Below are 21,151 nucleotides of genomic sequence, written 5' to 3' on the forward strand. Positions count from 1 at the left end.
CCGCTGTCTCTTCCTTAACTTCGTTTAACAGGCACGGATGCAATTCCAGGGTTTAACCACGGGATAAACCAAGGATTTAACCTCTCTAAGCTTGATTAGTTGATCAATTATCTGCCCCTTTCCATCTTAAATGTCTTTACATCTGTTTTGATCTCTTCTTCTAATGTTATGCCCATTATGCTAGTCTCCCTGGTAAATACTGAGGCAAAGTAATTATTTAATATTTGTGCTATTTTGCTGTCATTACGTGAGTTTATCGTGTGTATCCCTCAGTGGTCCTCTCCCTATCCTGATTTTCTTTCGTTATTTATGTTTCTGCAGAATACTTTACTGTTTCTTTTTAGGTTCCTTGATAATCTGATTTCCTAGTTTCTCTTTGCCTTCCTAATTGTTTTTTTTAACTTCTTACATAACCTTTTCTTGATCTCTTTTGTCATCCTCTCCTTTGTTGTCTATGTACTTAGTGTATGCCTTTCCCTTTAGTTTCAATTTTACACTTATTTCTTTATTCATCCATGATGTTTCATTATTGGCTAGTTTGTTCTGGATTTTAGTTGGATATATTTCTCCTGGACATTATTGATCGCGCTTTCAATGTTTCCCACTGCTGTTCTATTTCTTTATTTGTCAGTGAAATTTTGGAGTTATTTTTCCCTCGTTCCATTCTCATCCCTGTTAAAATTAACTTTTTTCCAATTCATTGCTTTGGTCTTTGTCTTACTTATGTCCTTCTCAATCTTTATCTTAAAACTTATTATGTTGTGATCACGATTGCCGAGATGTTCCCCTATGCTGACTTCTCTTATCTGTTCTGGTTCACTTCCCATTATTGGATCCAACAGTGCTTTGTCTCTTGTTGTAAGAAAGCATTCCTGCGCGTATTGTAAAAACTCAATTCCCTGCACCCCTTTACCTACCTCTGTTTGCCAGTTTATTTGGGGGAAGTTAAAATCTCTCACGATTATTATTCTATGTCTTTTACTCATTTCACATATTTGCTGACATGTTTCTTCCTCCACCTCCTTTCCACCATTAGGTGGTCTATAGTATACCCATGTTAGCACGATCAATCCCTTCTCATCATTTATTTCGAACGATATGGATTATGTTTTTATCCTTCTCTTATTTATGTCCCTTTTCTTTAACTGCTATTAAATCACATGTAATCAGTGCAGCTGCTCCATCTACCTTTCTTCCTTCCCTTTCCTTTCTGATGATGTTATAACCTGTAACATTTCGTTGCCAGTCCTGTTCTTTGTGTAGCCATGTTTTAGTTATTCTTACTACACCTGGTTCCTCACTAGGATTTATTGCCTCCAATTCCCCAGTTTATTTTAGACGCTGTGTACATTGCTGTATTTTACTTTATTTTTAACAGTCCATTTATACTTCAGTTTTAGAACTGTATTTATTCCTTGACCGTTTATGTTATCTTTACTCCTTACCCTGGTCTGACATTTACACTGATCTCCTCTTTTTTTATCGTTAGGCTTTCGTTATTGCTACCAGATTCCACCCCCCGCCCCCCCCCCCCCCCCGCCATCTTGCTAATTTAAAGCCTTAATAACCGCCCTATTTATCCTTTCCACTGGCCCTCTGATCTCACTCCAGTCCTTCCTGTCCCAGTACTGGTGCCAGTGTCCCATGAAATGGAACCCCCATTCCCACACCGCTCTTTCAGCCATACTTTTACCTTTCTGATCTGCCTATCCATATGCCAATTATTACGTGGTTCAGGTAGCAATCCTGAGATTACTACCCGTAAGATCCTGCTTTTTAATTTAGTTCCATGCTTCTGATATTCCTTTCGCAGGACCTCATCCTTGATCTGCGTTATGTCATTTTTGACGACATGGACCACGACGACTGATCCTCCCTTTCCCTTTCCAAGTTCCTTCCAGTTGCTCGGAGATGTGCTTTACCTTTGCACCAGTTAGGCAACACACCCTCCTGGACTCTTGTTCATGACTGCAGAGCAAATCATCTATCCCCCGCCTTATTGAATCCCCTCTGAATTCAACATTTCCGTTCTGCTCCACCCCGCCCCCGCCCCCCCGCCCCCACACCAATCTTCTTGGACTGCCTCATGCTCTACAGTGCCACGGTTAGCATTCTGGGCATCCTCCCTGCAGCCTTAATCCTGATCCTCACAGGTATCAAGTACCTCGTAGATAGGACTCGTATCTCTGACACCTCCTTCTCTACCTCTCCTAGGTCTCCACTGCCCTGCTGACTAACAGTCATACACTCCCCTTCTTGCACCTATGCTTTCCTCTGAGCTGTGACTATTCTGGAGAAAATTATTTAGATATTCGTCCCCCTCCCTTACGTGTCAGAGTGTGTCTAACTCGCAGTCCAGCCAAAGTTAGATGTAAAGATTGGAGGAACTTGGGATTTTCAGCGTGGACAAGGCACCTGAGGGATGATCTTGCAGAGATGTATGATAGTTAAAGATATGAGAACGGTAGATCGGGAAAATTGCTTTAAATTAAATTGCAGAGTTTATCAAAGGGCCACAGGTAAACTTAAAACTGGTATCATACTATCATAGCAGATACAACACATGAGGAGGCCATTCGGCCCATCGTGCCTGTACCGATTCTTTGAAAGAGCTTTCCAATTAGTCCCATTCCCCTGCTCTTTCCCCATAGCCCTGTAAATCTTTTGCCTTAAAGTATTAATCCAATTCCATTTTGGATGTTACATTTGAATCTGCTTCCAACATCCTTTCATGTCGTGCATTCCAGATCATTACAACTCGCTGCGTTAAAAAAATGTTTCCTCATGTCGCCTCTAGCTCTTATGCCGATCACCTTGAGCCTGCGCCCTTTGGTTACCCAACCTTCTTCCACTGAAAACAATTTCTGCTTGTTTACTTTGTCAAAACTGTTCATGGTTTTGAACACCTCGATCAAATCTCCTCTTAACCTTTTCTGTTCTAAAGAGAACAATCCCAGCTTCTCCAGCCTCTCCACATAACTGAAGTCCCTCATCCCTGGCACCATTCTAGTAAATCTCTTCTACAACCTCTCTCAGGCCTTGACATCCTTAAATTGCAGAGTTTATCAAAGGGCCACAGGTAAACTTAAAACTGGTATCATACTATCATAGCAGATACAACACATGAGGAGGCCATTCGGCCCATCGTGCCTGTACCGATTCTTTGAAAGAGCTTTCCAATTAGTCCCATTCCCCTGCTCTTTCCCCATAGCCCAGAATTGAACACAACACTCCAGCTGAGGCATAATCAGTGTTTAATAGAAGTTTAGCATAAAAGATGAGGACACCATTACAAGAATAGTGGCCAATTCTTGCAATGAACATCCGATAGCGTAGTGGAGATGTAATCGCCTTGGAATCACGTAAGGACCAACTGGATGCCGTAATGGGGTGAAAATCGGGTCTTTCAGGGATGGAAAGGTCACTTTCGTCCGTAGTTACCTTGTGAACATCTGTTATGAAGATAGAATCGCCAGGTACCTATCATGGTCAAGCGCATTTCAAGTGTATCACAGAAACAAGATGTTAATGGGCCTCCAACACATCTTGCATTTATAATTCTATCAAGGGAACTTACTCTTTAAGTCACTGCTATCGACAGTGTGTAAATCTAAGACATATGAAAGGTTCACACACTCAAAACCACTTGACACGCATTCCAAAGTATGTCAGCTGGTAACATTCATCCATCAAGAAACGTATCATCCCGCAGAAAGTATTAACATGAAGATTCAGCTGCAACCCTTGTCCCCTTCTTATTACTTATACGACTGTTTGAAAGCATTTACGTAGAATGCATTAAGTTCATCTTATATACAACATCCAACTAGCAGTTATCTTTGTATAATCTAATGTTACAGGAAGAGTGTGCAACGAAATACAACGGGAACTGTATGCAAACGAGTGCTCCATGAACCCCTGATCCGTCTGGATTGTGGCTCCATCATCTCGTTGCTTGCGTCCGTACCTTTCTGTTTTTCTTTTCCAGCTGTATCTGGACATACCTTACACTTTCCCAAAGGCTAAGGATATGTTCTCGTGGAATTATGAGCAGCAGAGGCAGAGATTGCCAACCGTCCTTTACCTGACAATTAAAAATAAAATTCAGAACTGTGTTTTTAAACAATGTAACTACTTTGATAATTTATTCTATTTTTCATCGACATGCGATGCCCACCTGTGCATGTCAGCATCAATATGATTAGACTCATAGGCACACTCACCATTGCACCAATTTCATTAGACTCAGAGATACATTCACCACTGTATCAATATCATTAAACTCAGAGGAATACTCACCACTTTATCAATATCATTAGAATCACAGCCACACTCCCACTGCATCAATAGCAAACTATTATTCCATTAGAGGAACGTTCTTCAATTATATCCTCTCATTGTAATTCGACAATAATTATAAAAGTAATCTTACAATAAATCAGTGTTGGACTAAGACAAACTTTCCCCAGTGCTAAATAAATATGCCAACATCTCAGGATTTCAAAAATATTAGGATGCAAGACTTACATTTTTCAACTCACACGCGCCCCCAACCCACCCGTTCTTGGGGGTTAAAATTACCCACCATGGTCTCAGTTCCAGTCGCAGTTGAAACGCTAAAACTGGCCTGGGCGTCCAGGGAGAGGAAGAGGGCAATTAGCATGAATTCCTGCTTCTGACCGTTATCCAGAAGCCACTGCGGAAACATTCCAGTCTCATGAGGACTGAATTGGGCTGGACGATGAGGTGCCCGTCCACATTAATTCTCTCGACCCACACGTGAACATTGGCCACGTTAGGGGAAGGTATGGAGGGCTGTGAAGGCTGTGGACATCCCTTGAGAAGGGAACAAAAGAGGAGAAACTCGCGAAGCAACCACACTAAAGCAGCTCACTCTGAGAGGCATGCATAGCGGATTAAACAACAGTCCTAGAACACTGACACCGCAGTTTTTACAGATGTTAATGCAATATTAACAAAATCACTCGGAAAGTGGCGCCTGCGATAGGAATCCTTCAACCCTACATAGAAACCTTGGAAGATAAAAGACAGGAGTTGCATTTGTATCGCACCTTTTACGACCACAGGACGTTCCAACGAGCTTCACAACCATTGAAGTACCTTTCAAGTGTAGCCATTAATGTAATGTTGGGAAAAGCAGCAGCAAATTCTTTGCGTAGTAAGGTGCCACAAAGAGCAACGAGATAAATGACCAAATAATCGGTTTTAGTGAAGTGGATGGAGGGATAAAAATTGGTCAGGACACCGGGGAAACTCCCCTACTCCTCTTCGAAATAGCGTCGCGGGATCTTTTATGTCCACCCGAGAGGGCTGACGGGCCTTGATTTGAGTCTTGTCGGAAAGTCGGTGCATCTGACAGAGGAGCACTCCCTCAGTACTGCGCTGAAATTTTAGCCTAGATTTGTGCTCAAGTCTCTGGAGTGAGAACTTGAACGCACAACATTCTGACACAGAGCGACGAGCTACCACAAGGATCAAAACTGCATCCGATGTTCAGCGTTTGCGACTTGAATTATCCTGTAACAAACTGAATTAAATATGAAAATTATTGTGCTAAAGGTATCGGTTTTCCATGTTGTCTGCAATTTGGTACCAAAGCGTTTTAATCAGCAATTTTAAATTACATAAGAAACAGTTGATTAAAGCACAATTCTCATCTCCATACCGCCAATCTTATCTGTGTATAAGCTTTGAAAATGTTTTCCAGAATTAATAAAGCGTTCTCTTACCTTCAATGGAAGACATTTTTACGTGGTCCACAATAATACCCGTCAGTGCAAGAATTACCAAGAAAGCCAGGAAAAGCCGAACAAACATGAGGAGCGAGATGCTGAAACTGTGACCTACGGTGTAGGATTAGAATCAAGATATAAAACTGTTGTATATAAGTATTATCGAATGGAAGCAACAATGATTGGTTTATACAGAGGAATGGGGTCCATTAAATGCCTAGTTTAAACCGATCTCTATGGGGGTCGATTTGAACTTGCCTAAATTGGCGTTCACCACCTCAAAATGGGCTCGGAAAACTGACCACCTTGTTAACGCCAAGCATGGCGCCTTCCACTTTAAGGGATGGCCTATTGCTGGGATCAAGCACCTGTTTGTTTCAGGCAGTCGGCTCCCGTTCATATCCAAATCGGGGTTCTATGGTGTACATCCGACCTCGATTGTCATTTTAGGATAGAACTGGTGCGCCCTGCACTATCTGGCCAGTTTTACGAGAGATTGTTGATTAAGAGGCCAAGACCAGACAAGTTTTAAATTATTTTTGTGTGTCCAGGAAGAGCAGGAGTGCCCCTCTGGACCCCATACAACATGATCTGGGCCACTACAACCTTCGGTCCACACTCCGAGATCGTAACGCTCCGATTTAGCATGCTGCCTACTGGCAGGTCTCGGCCGCCCTGCGCGGTGCATCAACGTCAAGAATCCTGATTTTCCCTAAAATAGCCTGGGGTTGACTCCCCTCATGGGGGTCTGGATCTCACCGGCACAGGGGATAAGTGCCAAATTTTCTCCTGAACTGCCATTGCGACTACTCCTTAATTTTACTCTAAGATCTGCAGGGAGAGAAATTGTTCCGAGCCCATGACCATAATGATAGCTAGAATTGATTTAGAAGCAATGCGACATGCCTCACCAATCTACAAGAACCTGAGGAGAGAAGCAGCACAGTAGATGAAGGCCATCCAGGTAGTAGTTCACTTATATTTTTGAAAGATACGGAAAAAGGTTCTGCATGTGAGGCTTCTGAAGGAAATTCAGGCTCATGAAATTCAGGTAGAATTGGAAATTGATAAATGGACAAATCGTTTCGTTTCCTGTCTGGGGAACAGTAGAGTTCTACTGGTCCATTCTAGGTTCTGTGCTTTGAAGTCGATTAATGAACAATATTGATGTGTCACTTCTAGTAATACTCCTAGATGTGTTGATGGTGTCAATGTATGGATAGGTGAGAAGTTGGTTAATAATATTCAAATACATCTGGGTCATCGAGGAAATGCTCTTGAAAGATGTTGGCGGCAGTTTGACGCACAATCTGTTGCAATCTTACCTTTAAAGGTGTAGCTGACACCGGCGGGCACCACAAGAGAGACATGAGATACCAAACAGGTATAAACAACCCCGCTCCGGGCAGGCTGTACATCTTCCAAAAAAGTGGAAACCTCATATAGTCCTTTGGCGGTCCTGTTTTTCACCGTTTCTATTCCAGTCTGAATTTCGACACCATCTCTTCGCCAGGAGATTCCTAAATGCTCCGGGTAAAAGGCAGCCGTTTTACACTCGAGTTTCAGAGAAGCCGATGAAATCCCTTCAACAGGAGCGATTTCCAGGGGGGTTGGGGGAACTTTAACAGAAAAGAGTTGTTAGTATTAGTCTCTGTATATTTATTACTGTATAATTTGGTAATATCTCAATCTTACCTGAAACTATAAATGCATGGGAGCAGATTTATCATTTTCTATCACAGTTCGTACATGATTATTACAGTCGAATAGCCAAATTTCACTAAGCACATTCACGGGGACGAAACAACGGGAAAGTGAATTTTCTATTGCCGTTAGTTATTCGTTTTAAGGTAGAGTACATATCATGAGCAAGTGTTTGCAATTTCGTAAATAGTCGTCCTGTACATTAATATACCATGGTGCATGTGAAAGCTCGGTTTGGAATCTCAAGGCTGCATTGTTATGAAAAACCGTTTGCTCTGCCTGGGTGAGATTCTCCGACACTGGCCCAGTGAGATAACACACTGTAATTAGGATTTGGGGAACTCATGAAAATTATTTCTGCAGGGCACAGGCTGACACCCAACCACACGATATTCTTTTTCCGAAATAAAATCCAGAATCTTACATTTTTAAAAAAAATCTGGAGATAAATTAAAGCATTTCGAATTTGAGGGAGCAGTTGATTAATTTTTAATCATTATTTTAAGCATTTGATATTGAGCCACGAACATTTTAACAATGAAAACGTGAGCTGACATACATCCAAGCAATTAAAACATCAGTGCCATAAAATATGGTACAAATATTATGATTGACCCGTGCAATACCCTTTATTCCACATCATTGCTCAGTCGTGCTCCTTGAAACCACCACAGAAGTTATGTCCTGGATAACTAAACGGAAGAAAATCGATCTCTTCTGCCTCTATTCCCAGGGCCCTCCTAATTCAATGCAAAATCTTGTGGCAAAGTTCTACCTTCCCCACATTACAAAATGCAGATCCTATTCGCCCAGTGAAAATATGTCGATGATTACTTCGAGAGCAAGTCAAGACAATTTGGGGGACAAACTCGTCCTGGGTTGGTAGTTCACAGCGGGCGATAGCGAATTGGCAGCCCGTTTTACACTCAGCTCGATTAACTTCAATGGAGAAGAAAACCGGGCGGAATGTAAAACGGACTGCCGATTAGTTATCGCCTGTAATGCGCTACCGCGCAAGTCAGATTTATACCCCAATACCACTTTGCTGTGAACAATGCCAATGGAATTCTTCTAGGTAAACACTGTGAAGATTTCACCTCTAGCATTAATCCCAAAAAACATATTTTAGGATCCTCACCAATATTTAGACCCCCGCTTAGGCTATGGCATCAAGCACAGACCCCCAGAATGGTGAGATCTTTGGGCACTATCTCAAGATCTGAAGAAGGGTGCTGTGTTCTGAGTCAGAGCTTAAACAACTGCCTTCTGATGATTAGTCCAACATAGCCGTTCGATGTGAGGTATAACAGAGAAGATACTTCAGCCGAGTCAACCTTACATCCAAACTATTGGATGTTTTAGACCACTTTCCAGAGCTTTGGAGTTCTGTAAATTACATTGTTCCCTTCTCTATGGAAACAATTTGAATTTTACCTCCTTTAGTTAGTAGAGTGAGAATTATGTTTACTAACTCTCCAAGTGTTTATTCTGAAAAAATCCCCGTGACCCAAGCTTATGTCATCTTTCCAGTTGGTGAGCCAGAGCCCATAGGAAGGACAGCCTCACTGGGTTTTCTCTCTTTTGGCTGAAGCATGGCTTATAAACTGCCCTCACATCACTGTGAGGGTTTCATCCGGCAAGGATGCATCAAACGCCATTTTTCATGTGGGTGTTTATTGATTAGTATCTCTAGCATTAGTATGAATATGGAATCGAAGATGAATTCCTGGTTCATTCTTCATTTCGGAGATGTCTTGTTCTGTGAGGATGATTCGAGTATGATCCGAGACCACTTTTTGGTCAATACTTGGACTATGTCATGACCTATCTCCTCTGACACCCAAAAGATTTTATTTTTTAATGCAACCTGTGGCATTAGGAATACTAGGAATATAATCCCATGTACTGGGTTGGTATATCCTCATAATATCCGCCAGGCCCATCTCACTGCTAAATATAGAAATTTTCCCTTCGACAACAACAGCAGATCTGAAGCAAGATTAAAATTAACACCTTTTATAATTGACAGTTTTGGTAACTCTCCTTTGCACACTATTCGGGTATTGTGTCTGCCCATTATTAGGGACAAATACATTAACCATAATTAATCTAACATTACAATATATCTGCCCTCCAGTCCTTCGGTGTTCCATTATAAATGTACTCGACTTATGAATTAATATTACCACTATAAATTTCCTCAAATAAAAAAGGTCAATGTATTTACTTCACGAAGGTCTTCTTGGATTTTGAAGACCCTTTCTCATCAAAGTGGATCCGCTGTTGGAAGGCTACTCCCATCTTTAATCGGCTTAAATATTGCAAAGGTTTAACGCAGTTCAGTGAATTTTGGATTCCCTTCACATTCCAGGTGACCAGCTTAATACGGCTACTACTGATCACCTGTGTTTTAAATTTTAAATCCTTGACTTGCATTCCCTTGACCCACCTCCAGTTACCTTAAACCTGAAAGCAACCTGTAGTCCCTAGGAGAAATAAAATGCATGTTGATTGTTCATTTACCGATTTCGCGCTACCAGCAGGAATTCTCGTCTGGCTGCTTTGCAAATTGAGAGATTGCGGGCAGTAGCATGAACTCGGAAAATTCACTGTAAAGCAATAAGGGAAATTCTATCAAACTGTATCAGACGCTGCTGCACCTCATTGATGTCGGGGAAGTTCCTTAACTGAATACTTTCCGTACTTCAGTCGCCGTTCTTTCTTGTTGCCTCAATGATCTTAGGTTTGTCTTGGAATCTGAGCGTTTTGAAAATGATTGTTCTTGGGGATTTGCGTGTTATAGCAGGAGCCAGGACCCCCACCATTTCCATCTTTGCAGATTCTGATCCCACCCGAAGCTCTGATTAGATATCTTGAAGTTAACCTATGGTAATCTTCTCTTCCACCACTCTGGAAGATTAACCAGTTGAAGATTATTATTCTTGGAATGAATTTTCCAATCCCCTTTTTGAATTATCAACTGCTGCCGGTATTTTCCTTCAGCACATCAATCTCTTTCAAGACCAACTCTCATGAATATTCTGCCTCTAACAGCCTTTCCTCCAGCTTGCAATCTATTTTCAGTCAATTTCTTTCTGAGAAAGGATATATTTTGCTAGGCCCCACTCTCGCTTTTATTTATGAAATTTGTGTGCGTGTGGGTGTTTATCGCCCTGATCCTCGTTTTAGCACAAAATCATTTGAAGATTCGACCCCACTCCCCGCCAAAGAGCAGCGTTACGAATCGACCATTAGCAAAGTGCAGGCAGTTGGAGTATTATTACCTGAAAATAATTATAATTTATAAATTACTCCGCTTTGAATCAATTTTATTATAATAATATCACATTTCACGAGTCTGGTGCGATGACTGCATGTACTCGTATACGGGGCATACAACAGGGGCTAACTGTCCTCCCTTATCTGATTATATTCATTATTATATTATATCCCATTCTGTTTCAACGAGATTACATTCTGCATTTAAAATGCGTATTTAAAGTATGATATAAAATTCGGTACTTAATACACATATAAAAACACAAATGTGAAAGTGCTGCAGATTCTATTAAAGTGGTTGTCCATCCCTTAATTTTTTTGAGTTTTAAAGATAGCTAAAACTCTCCCACTCCCCTGTACAATGACACTTACCGTACACAGTAATCAGGGAGCCAGCTCCATCTCCAATAGATTTTTCCTGATGTTTTACTTTACAGTAATACATTCCGGTGTCTTCGATATTCACATTCACAACATCAAAGGAACCACTTCCCTTTTTGACATTGAATTGCTTTCTGTTGTCTGGTTCCAGGAACTTATTCTCGCCCTGTCTCCACCAAACAACATCGGGAGCATCTTGAAATAGTGGAAAAGTGCAGAACAAGGAAACATTTGCACCTCTGGCAACATTCACGTGTTTCGGGAATTGATCCACTTTGCTCGAAGTTACTTCGACGTCTATCAAAAAATAAACAAGTAAACTGATACAATAGTGTGTGTACTTTCAGGGGAAGAAACAAAAATTACGACTTAGAAATTGAAAAACAAGAAAATTAGCAAAATTAATAAAATAATGAGAAAGACGAAAAAAAGAAATGTGCATAAAATATGACGATTTTTTAAACACAAGGTTTTTTCGATAAGCATAAAGCTGTAAGATAAACAAACACACCTGTGTAAATAATTCCGAGTAAAGATATGCACAAAAGTGCGGAGCTCACCGCCATTCTGAGTGACGAACATTAAACTGGCCAGAAGCTGCAAGGAACCTCCAAGCTCCTGGTCCTTTGGAAGCCACGGGTTTGCACGTGATATAAATTGACGTGTAATATCACGTGTCTAAATGTGCAATTTCAACAGATGCATTTCCTTTGATAAGTCAGACCACTCAGATACAACTGTCACCAAGAACTGTGGTCGGAACCAGTTAGATCCAAACTGAGAGCAAATAGAAAGCATCACATTTTACCCGAAATCAATTCTGATTCTGTCGGTTAACAGCATATGATTGTTTTCTAAAACCAATGCTATAGCCAATTAGTTGTGAAGGATGATTAGTTTGGTGAGCAAATCCGGAAGAATGGGACGAAGTTCTTTCTAGTTTTCACATATTAGCGACGTCCTAAATATAGGGTAAAGATTCACAATGTTCGTTATTTCTAGCGAGATCCCAAGTGCATTCTACGATATTCCCATTTGAGAGCTGGGGGCCTGGTCAGTATTGTGGGCGGAGACTCGTTCAGAATCAGGTTTGAATTGACCCTCTTAAAAGACTCAGGATACTTGGGCGTATTGTAGTTACACGTGTAACTCACTTGCGCCCAAAATGCCGCGGTCTATGAAGTCATGTAACTTGTTTGCGCCCAGATTGCACTTCTCTCTCGGCGCAAATGCGGAGAGAACTCCAGGCTGTGAGTCTTCCTTTCCTGTTCTTGTGGTGATAAAGCACTGTTGATTGTCCTGTTGGACTTGGTTCCGCCTATCCCTTCAACACACCCTGGTCAGTGTAAAATAGAAACTCATGTCCTTTGTTTAGTCTGTAAAGCCAATGCTTAGAAATATTGTTAATTGGTCGTTTTGCCAGTTTGTGGACTGCTGCTCAAAGCAGACATCAGAAGAACACACAAGTAGCCTTACAAACAACTCACGGCCAAAGTCAGCACAAGCATCTGCCCTATGCTGTCGTAGGAATGTTGGTGTTACGCTGGTGAGCAAGCAGTCAAGCAGACTTCAATCATTTAAAGTTAATATTCTGTATGTCATTGTAAATAAAAGAATGTTTTTAAATAAAATGTCAAAGAATTAATTGAATTAAATTAAAGAGACAGAAGGGAAAAGTAAAAACAAATTAACGTTTTAGTTTTAAAAGTTGTTTTTAATGACCATAAACTAATAAAATAAGGAGTAATATGCGTCTCCACGTTTTGATAAGATAATGTTTTTTTGTTTGGCAGTCATTAAAGCATACCGCGCTGTTAAAACTTAGTTTAGACTTGGTATTTTAAGTGTACCTGTTCGATGGCATAATTAGTTACTTTCCAGCTGGGCTGATAAGCAAGTTGGCGCTTTTTCAGTGATTGATTGGCTTGCAGGTGCGATGGCGCATTCATTCCAAGCTGTCATATCGCCTGCGAAGCACTGGGAGCAAAATCAGGATTTCCGCGTTTGAATACGCATATGCAAACGTGGGAACTTGCTCCTTCAATTCGCTACGAAAAACGGAGGGAGCTGTTGAGCTCCTCCGTTATTTCGGGAGCGATTTCTGGCCCGTTGTTATAATTACACTGAAACATGCGATGAGGATTAACTGCTGCTATTCAACACCAGATACGTTTTCAGCATGTTTCAATTAACGTAGTTAAATTCAGAACCAGAAGTGTTGGTGCATCGAGCTGAGCAAATGAACTATGTCCTTTACTTAGTGAAAAAGCGATTCGTCTGTGCCAATATTTAGCAACACATCAGTGTAGCTAACACCAGACGGCAAACCCCCCAGTTAATCGTTTAAACTTTATCGGAACAAAAGACTGATGGAACGCCCATACAATGTCATTTTCATTCCTGTACCCAGATGTCACTTTTTCCGTTAAATAATTATCAAAATAATCTACAGCACTTCGACTCCACCTTGAAGCAATGAATTGTTATTAGGTAAGAAAATCGAATGTAAAGTAAACTGAAACATAGTGACAGGTAAACAGTTACACGTTTACTTGCATTTAGCAAAGTGATGGAAGGTGTCGTCGACAGTGCTATCAAGCGGCACTTACTCACCAATAACCTGCTCACCGATGCTCAGTTAGGGTTCCGCCAGGACCACTCAGCTCCAGACCTCATAACAGCCTTGCTCCAAACATAGATACAAGAGCTGAATTCCAGAGGTGAGGCGAGAGTGACTGCCCATGATATCAAGGCAGCATTTCACCAAGTGTGGCACCAAGGAGCCCTAGTAAAATTGAAGTCAATGGGAATCAGGGGGGGATTCTCTCAATTGGCTGGAGTCATACATAGCTCAAAGGAAGATGGTAGTGGTTGTTGGAGGCCAATCATCTCAGCCCCAGGACATTGCTGCAGGAGTTCCTCAGGACAGTGTCCTAGGCCAAACAGCTTCAGCTGCTTCATCAACGACCTTCCCTCCATCATAAGGTCAGAACTGGGGATGTGTGCTGATGATTGCACAGTGTTCAGTTCCATTTGCAACCCCTCAGATAATGAAGCACTCCATACCCACATGCAGCAAAACCTGGCAAACATCCATGCTTGGGCTGATAATTAGCAAGTAACATTCGCGCCAGACAAGTGCCAGGCAATAACCATCTCCAACAAGAGAACGTCTAACCACCTCTCCCTCCCATTCAATGACATTACCATCGCTGAATCCCCCACCATCAACATTCTCGGGGTCACCATTGACCAGAAACTTAACTGGACCAGCCACATAAATATTGTGGCTACAAGAGCTGATAAGAGACTGGGTATTCTGTGACGAGTGACTCACCTCCTGATACCCAAAGCCTTTCCACCATCTACAAGGCACAAGTCAGGAGTGTGATGGAATACTCTCAACTTGCCAGGATAAGTGCAGCTCCAACAACAATCAAGAAGCTCGACACCATCTGGAACAAAGGAGCCCGCTTGATTGGCACTCATCCACCATCTTAAACATTCACTTCCTCCACCACCAGCGCACCGTGGCTGCAGTGTGTACCATCTACAAGATGCACTGCATCAACTCGCCAAGGTTCCTTTGATAGCTCCTCCCAAACCCGCGACCTCTACCACCTAGAAGGACAAGAGCAGCAGGTGCATGGGAACTCCACCACCTGCACATTCCCCTCCAAGTCACACATAATCCTGACTAGGAAATATATCGCCCTTCCTTCATGGTCGCTGGGTCAAAATGCTGGAACTCCCGACCTAACAGCACTGTGAGAGAACCTTCACCACACGGACTGCAGCGGTTCAAGAAGGCGGCTCACCACCACCTTCTCAAGGACAATTAGGGATGGGCAATAAATGCTGGCCTTGCCAGCGACGCCCACATTCCATGAATGATTTTTTTAAAAAGTGTCATTCGGGATAAAACTGCCCCTTTCTTGTCGAAACCTGAGCTCATTAAGGCAAGTCAGTACGGATTTCGAAAATGCAGAGCGTGCTTGACTTTCCTTGCAGAATTCTTTGAAGAAACAGCAAAGCAGATTTTCAAAAAAATTGTTAATGTAACACCATAGGATAATGACTCTTGGGAGTAAGGGCAACATTGGTGGAATCAGGTTCAATGGGAACTTTCAAGACGGAATTGGATATGTACTTGAAAAGGAAAACATTGCAAGGTTTTGGGGAAGTGCTGGGGAGTGGGATTAATAGGATAGCTCTTTGAAAGAGCCGGCATAGTCACAATGGGTCGCATGGACTACTCCTGTGCTGCAAGATTATATAATTCTACGTGGCCACTTGGGTAAACAGATGTTTGGAGGTCACAAAACAACGGGCAACTACTGGAGCTTCCTGCATTCTATATCAGGAGCGTCATCTGGGCTGGAAGTCAGACGTAATAACGCTACACATAAATCAGCACACGGGTTTGGAAAATTTACCCGCAAAAAAGGAGCACGAATCGTTGATTTGTAAGAGATCGTATATAATCTGTTTTTATTGAATTTATGTATGATGATAATTCGGTACAGCAAGACTATTAGCGTATCATTGTAATTGAAAGTGTAGGCATTTGGCTTCAGTTAAATAACGCAGATTTAACATGAAAGTACGTCAGGAAAGGTTTTTTTTGTTAAAAGCAGCTAAATGAAAATTCATCAAATATTTAAACAGAAGATAATAACTACAGACTGCATTCTCTGTTATACACTGGAATGCGTTACCTCTCAGAGGGATGGTCTCGCACTGTATCCATTCGCGCGGAGTTGATACGGCCGCGGAAAGCGATCAGTATATATCAAAAAGTGACTTCTGAAACTAAAATTCTATCACTATTTGAATCTTCCTTCGGAGTAGGCAATCTCGGTTACTCTGTTTTTTTTGTCTGCAGCTGGGCATACTCTGCTTCTTTCGTCATTTTTGCATTTCCCCGTTTTCTCTGAGCCAGTCGCTGCTAGAGTCACGTACGTCAGCTTGTCACGAGCTGTCCTTTGTTTGATCTGTAAAGCCAATGTTTAGAAATATTGTTAATTGGTCGTTTTGCCAGTTTGTGGACTGCTGCTCAAAGCAGTCATCAGAAGAACATGCAAACAGCCTTAGATACAACACAGGGCCAAAGTCAGCACCGACATATGCCCTACACTATCGCATGAATGCTAGTGTTACACTGGTGATCTATGTTTCCCTGATGTGTTACTCAGCCCTACCTGAAAGTACATAATCCTCTCCTCTTCACGTTTACCTCCTGGAGTTTTCCTGTCTCTGCTCAAATCTAATGCAGTATGATGCAGGGTCTCGGCCTCTGCTCCCTGCATGGACCAGAAAGCAAATGTTTGGTTATGTGGTCTGTTCATTGCCTTCACCAGCTTACGTACTGCTAATCAAACATTGAACAGAATTACCTGGGCTAGAGGTCCAGTGCACAAATCATAATTAATATATTGGCTTAAGTGCGAATATTAAGGCCGGCGAGTGCTGTGGTCAATATGACTAATATTTAAACCTGTCAATATTCTCTCTGCAAAACTGTGTTACAGAAATATTTGAGTAAGAATAAAGTTTTTTTTTTCAAATACAAAGACTAGATGAATCTATAAACAATTATTACCTCGGTACATTTTCAACGAAACTGGCAGTTTTCTTTTCCGCTATTTAACCATTTTTACCAGCAAAACATCGGATGCCAAATACGTTTCTAACCACGATTTGAATGATTCACTAAGACCGGACAAATACTTTTAGTAAATTGACTTAAACTGTTCTGACATGATTATGATAAAATCTCTCCATTATAGCAATCTTTCTTCACATTTGAACCCTCTAGAGAGGACGAATGAATGAACGTGTCAGCTCTTCACCACGGGTCGGTCCCACTGCACGTCCCTGTTTACCTGGAAAATAATGAAATTAATGATATTGAAAGATTGAAATATTTACTCAGTTTCCATGTTAGTGATTTCAAAGACATTTCTCGAGTCCGTGCAAAACCGAACATGATTTTCAATTTCAGATTTTACTGACAGTGTTAGAATCCCTGGCCTTGCAGCGATCCGCAATGGTGTAAAACCATTCCTCTTCGGAGCCTCACACCGATTCACTCAATCTAGTTGCGCCTCCACAACGGGATGGGTTGATAAGTGATTGTGTGTCAGGCTACATTTAATTTATCACCCTGCAAAGTGGACATTTCTGTTGCAAATACCCAGCTAATTATTTCCGTTACTACGGAGATTCTATGAGGATTTCTGCGTCTTAAAGTGTATTTGGAACAATCTGCGCTCCCTGAAAACAGATAACACCGCCTTCAACTGGAAGTCTTAATGGAATTCTCCTTCCCATGTGTTACCCAGAGACTTTCACTAAACGTGGGGTTTCGGACTAAAATCAAGCTCTTACAGTAGATCTTACTTTCATTATTCTGCAGTCTGCACCGCCTCCCAATGAAGACCATGCGCACCAGAAACTCCAATCCACCCACCGCACACCCAGGAGCCCAGAAGTAAAGGGACACATCAATGACACTAGCTGCAAGATTAATAGGAACATTAAGTTATGCCGGGCGTTTGCTAAAAAAAGGCGTGAAGATCGTTTATTGGTTAAACTATGGTTGTTGCTTTCAGTAACTCTGCAGTACAGAACGCCAATAATGAAGTTTAAATAAAAAATGTTAATTTTTTTTGGATATAATATTTGAAGTAACTTATTCATCGAATGGACGAGATATCCTGGATTAATCTGCGAAGCGGGCTACCGGTTTCGGGATCTCAAAACACTGTTTCAGGAAAGTAAGAATGTGAGAGTGATAAATTTCCCTGGACCGAATGGCGTGTTCTTATCCTTTACCTTTCTTATTTATTAACATATGATTTGAAGAAATCGGAGGGAATTTGGTGACACGCGTTTCTCCGTTCACCGCACGAAATTCTGGATTGCAGCAATCAGCTAAAAATCCCCATTCAATTATCCGCAATGTGATTATTAAAGTAAGAATGTCACTGAGTAGTGAAGAAAATCAACGGACGATGTTTTATTGATTAATGTCTGGCGAGGCTAAGAGTTCTTAATAAAATGATGCATTGAACCGGCTGTACTGTAGCCAGGTTTCGGGCACAGCTTAATTGAGATTTGTGAGACAGGTCCCAATGGAACCCACAGTGGCATGGAGAGGTGTGGGTTACAAGTTGGACAGAGGGTTAATTTCGGAATTTTGCATTGGAAGTAGCAGAAAGGGGGATCAGGATCGAAACCTCATTGGGAGAAGCCCGAGATCAGACAAATTGACTGCAGCTCCTTTTAACAGTCTTCATGCAGGGGTAGCCGGCAATGGTAAAGAATAAAACCATTTTGACGTGGAAACAAAAAAAGTGAAAAATTATTAATAGTAAGCAGGAGAGGAAATATAATCGGATACAGAAGATTAACTCCTGTTTATATTTGTTATACGGCAAATAGAGGAATTTGAAGACAAATAGGGCGTAATTGAGAATATTTGTGTGGCGGACGATATAACACGGATTCACAACACATCGTGTTCAAATATGTTATATATTAAAACAAGAATTCTATGGTTTCGTTGATATTTCCCATGAACCGCCTTCATGATTATCAAAATGTACAAACTCTACGATGTAGCTCATTGCGAATTTGTAAGTAGCTGGACTGTTGGCCTCGTACCTGGGTTAGATTTAATATAGGTAATAACAGCTGGAGTCTCAAGGGTGACATGAGATACCGATCAGGTATATTTGGCGCCACTCGAGACAGGCTGCGTCTCTTCCAAAGTGCTGGAAACTTCATACAGCCCCTCAATGATCTGCCGTTTAACGGTGTGTATTCCTATTGCAGTTTCGAAGCCATTTTTATACCAAGTGAGGGTGACATTCTTCGGATAAACTCAGCCGTTTCACACACAAGAGTCAGAGGCGCAGATGAATTCCATTCAGCTGTCAGAGAGACAATAGTCAGTGGAATTGGGGCAGTTGCGGAACAGAAAATGAGCAACATCGAGTTATTGGACACCAATGGAAGAAATTAAATATGATTCTGATTTACCTTCGGTCCATTTCATTTTAACAACAATATTCCAAAGAAAAGCCTCCTGTCGCTTTAATGTTAGGCACAGCATCTACACACACTTCATCTGTATCTCTCATCGTCGCCGGCATCTGTTCAATTTTACCTTCGCTCTCGAGTTCAAGACATTGAGATATTCAACAGACACGTCGCAACGATTGTTTTTTAATGTCTGCGTTTCATAATCCAAATAATTAAATAAATAAACCCTGAGGGAAAGATGTCATGCCCAGTCCCTCCATGTTTGGTACTCACAGATAGACAGTGACGACTAAGCTGCACAATGTCGATGATAAAACGAGGGGATTAGTAGGTATCGGACAGATCTCACAGCCGAGGCATGAAATTGGTGAAAGAAACTTTATTCGGTCGAAACTTAGGCGGTTTCAGCAACACAGTTCCTGCGTATTGTATTTATTGGACGTTAGTGAGGTGACAACGTTGAGAATTGCGAGTTCCAGTTTTTTGAGTGAATCCGATGATCAACAGTTAGTCGCACGCTGGCTTTCAAATCCGTGACGCCAACGAGCCAATAATTATATGAGAATTAATTTCGGGAATGTTAAACCCCAGAGACAGCAGTGGGGGCAGAGAGAGCTTCCAATTATATTCTCTGGAATTTAGAAGAATGTGAGGTGATCTCATTGAAACATATAAGATTTTAGGATGGCTTGACAGGGTAGATGCTGAGAAGATGTTTCTCCTGGATGGAGAGTCTAGAACTAGGGGACATAGTCTCAGGTTAAGGGATTGGACATTTAGGACTGAGATGAGGAGGAATTTCTTCACTCAGAGGGTAGTGAATATTTGGAATTCTCTATCCCAGAGTGCTGTGGATGCTCAGTCGTTGAGTATATTCAAGGCTGAGTTAGATAGATTTTTAGATTCTGAGGGGATCAAGGGTTATGGGATCTGGCGGGAAAGTGGAGTTGAGGTCGATGATCATCCATGATCTTATTGAATGGCGGAGCAGGCTCGAGGGGCCGTATGCCGTTCTCCTGCTCATATTTCGTATCTTCTTATGTTCTTTTGTTCAAAATAGGCTCAGGGGCGTGTATATGGTGGTTAAGGCTCATTAATATAAACAATGTTCAGTCAGTTATATGCTTGAAATTAGTTCCGATTTTCCGCTATCAGACATCTGGTGCATAGATTGTCTTTGGAGCGATAGTCAATTTTTTAATATTGATACTATTTTCAGCATTCTGCGTATGAAGGGTTATATTGTATCTCTAATTAGCATTTCTATACAGAGGACACGAACATTCAACTTAACTTTCTCGCAAAATGTAATAATATAAATCATTATACTGTCAAAATTTGTGCATTAAACAATTTTAAAACATCTCAGTTTGTTGCGTTGGATATGTTTGCCACAGTCCCGTACTCCGGTTTTTCACACTCACTATGCACAATTAGATGTGATCCGGTTCCATTTCCTCCAAAGCATCAGTGACACATCACTGCGCAGTGATAGATTCCCGAGTCTTGGAAAGTCGCGCTCAGCAACTGAAAGAAACCGCTCGCTTTACTTTTCAGACCGAATCGTTTTCTGTCATCGGCACTTGTGCGCAGGTATTCATTCTCACCCTGTTTCCACCAATACACTCTTACCCAGGGATGGTCTTGAGAGATGGGGAATATGCAGTAGAAGGTGATGTTTCCCCCTTTGGATACATCCGCTTGTTCGGGCGCTTGAGTCACTCTGAACGAAGTGTGATCCACAGCTGTCAAAAAACATAGTCAAGTAAGGATTAATTTTATTAGATGGGACATGGAGATGGAAGAGAGAAAGAAGAATCGATATAGAGGAATTACGGTTCACTAAATTAATATGGAAACTATTTCGGAAGCATTTTATAAATTAAAGTAGCTGCTATATTGAATAAAGAGGTACCTGTGCAAATAATCCACCGAAGATTCAGGCAAAGAAATGACAAATTCGTCCACATTCTGAGCAATAGATT

General features: G+C 41.5%; 1 protein-coding gene and 1 long non-coding RNA gene across 3 annotated transcripts; both read right to left on the minus strand.

Annotated features, from left to right (window-relative positions):
• Positions 1–3,257: 3,257 nt before the first annotated feature.
• LOC137333402 (immunoglobulin lambda-1 light chain-like) lies at positions 3,258–13,079 on the minus strand. Its single transcript, XM_067997553.1, has 5 exons — positions 12,992–13,079; positions 11,109–11,414; positions 7,079–7,372; positions 5,751–5,864; positions 3,258–4,084 (listed from the first exon to the last, which is right to left on the minus strand). The coding sequence occupies exons 1-5, from the start codon at positions 13,077–13,079 to the stop codon at positions 4,023–4,025; spliced, it is 864 nt and encodes a 287-aa protein (XP_067853654.1). The 3' UTR covers positions 3,258–4,022.
• A 2,604-nt stretch (positions 13,080–15,683) lies between these two features.
• On the minus strand, positions 15,684–20,909 carry LOC137333259 (uncharacterized). Of its 2 annotated transcripts, none has more exons than XR_010965828.1 (4): positions 20,591–20,909; positions 16,720–17,002; positions 16,319–16,420; positions 15,684–16,111 (listed from the first exon to the last, which is right to left on the minus strand). It is a non-coding gene; the product is annotated as an uncharacterized lncRNA (long non-coding RNA). The 2 variants fall into 2 exon arrangements; XR_010965827.1 differs by lacking the exon at positions 20,591–20,909 and adding an exon at positions 18,786–18,967.
• Positions 20,910–21,151: the final 242 nt, after the last annotated feature.

The sequence above is a fragment of the Heptranchias perlo genome, chromosome 16, assembly GCF_035084215.1.
Source record: "Heptranchias perlo isolate sHepPer1 chromosome 16, sHepPer1.hap1, whole genome shotgun sequence".
NCBI lineage: Eukaryota > Metazoa > Chordata > Chondrichthyes > Hexanchiformes > Hexanchidae > Heptranchias > Heptranchias perlo.

Bases quoted from the DNA above. Each gene is read 5' to 3' on its own strand.
- LOC137333402 (XM_067997553.1), bottom strand. From the start codon at position 13,079: ATGACAGCTTGGAATGAATGCGCCATCGCACCTGCAAGCCAATCAATC. The intron at 7,373-11,108 runs GTAAGTGTCATT...TTTCTGTTAAAG, and splicing joins CTCCCTGATTACTGTGTACG to TTCCCCCAACCCCCCTGGAA. The intron at 5,865-7,078 runs GTAAGATTGCAA...CCTACACCGTAG, and splicing joins TGTCAGCTACACCTTTAAAG to GTCACAGTTTCAGCATCTCG.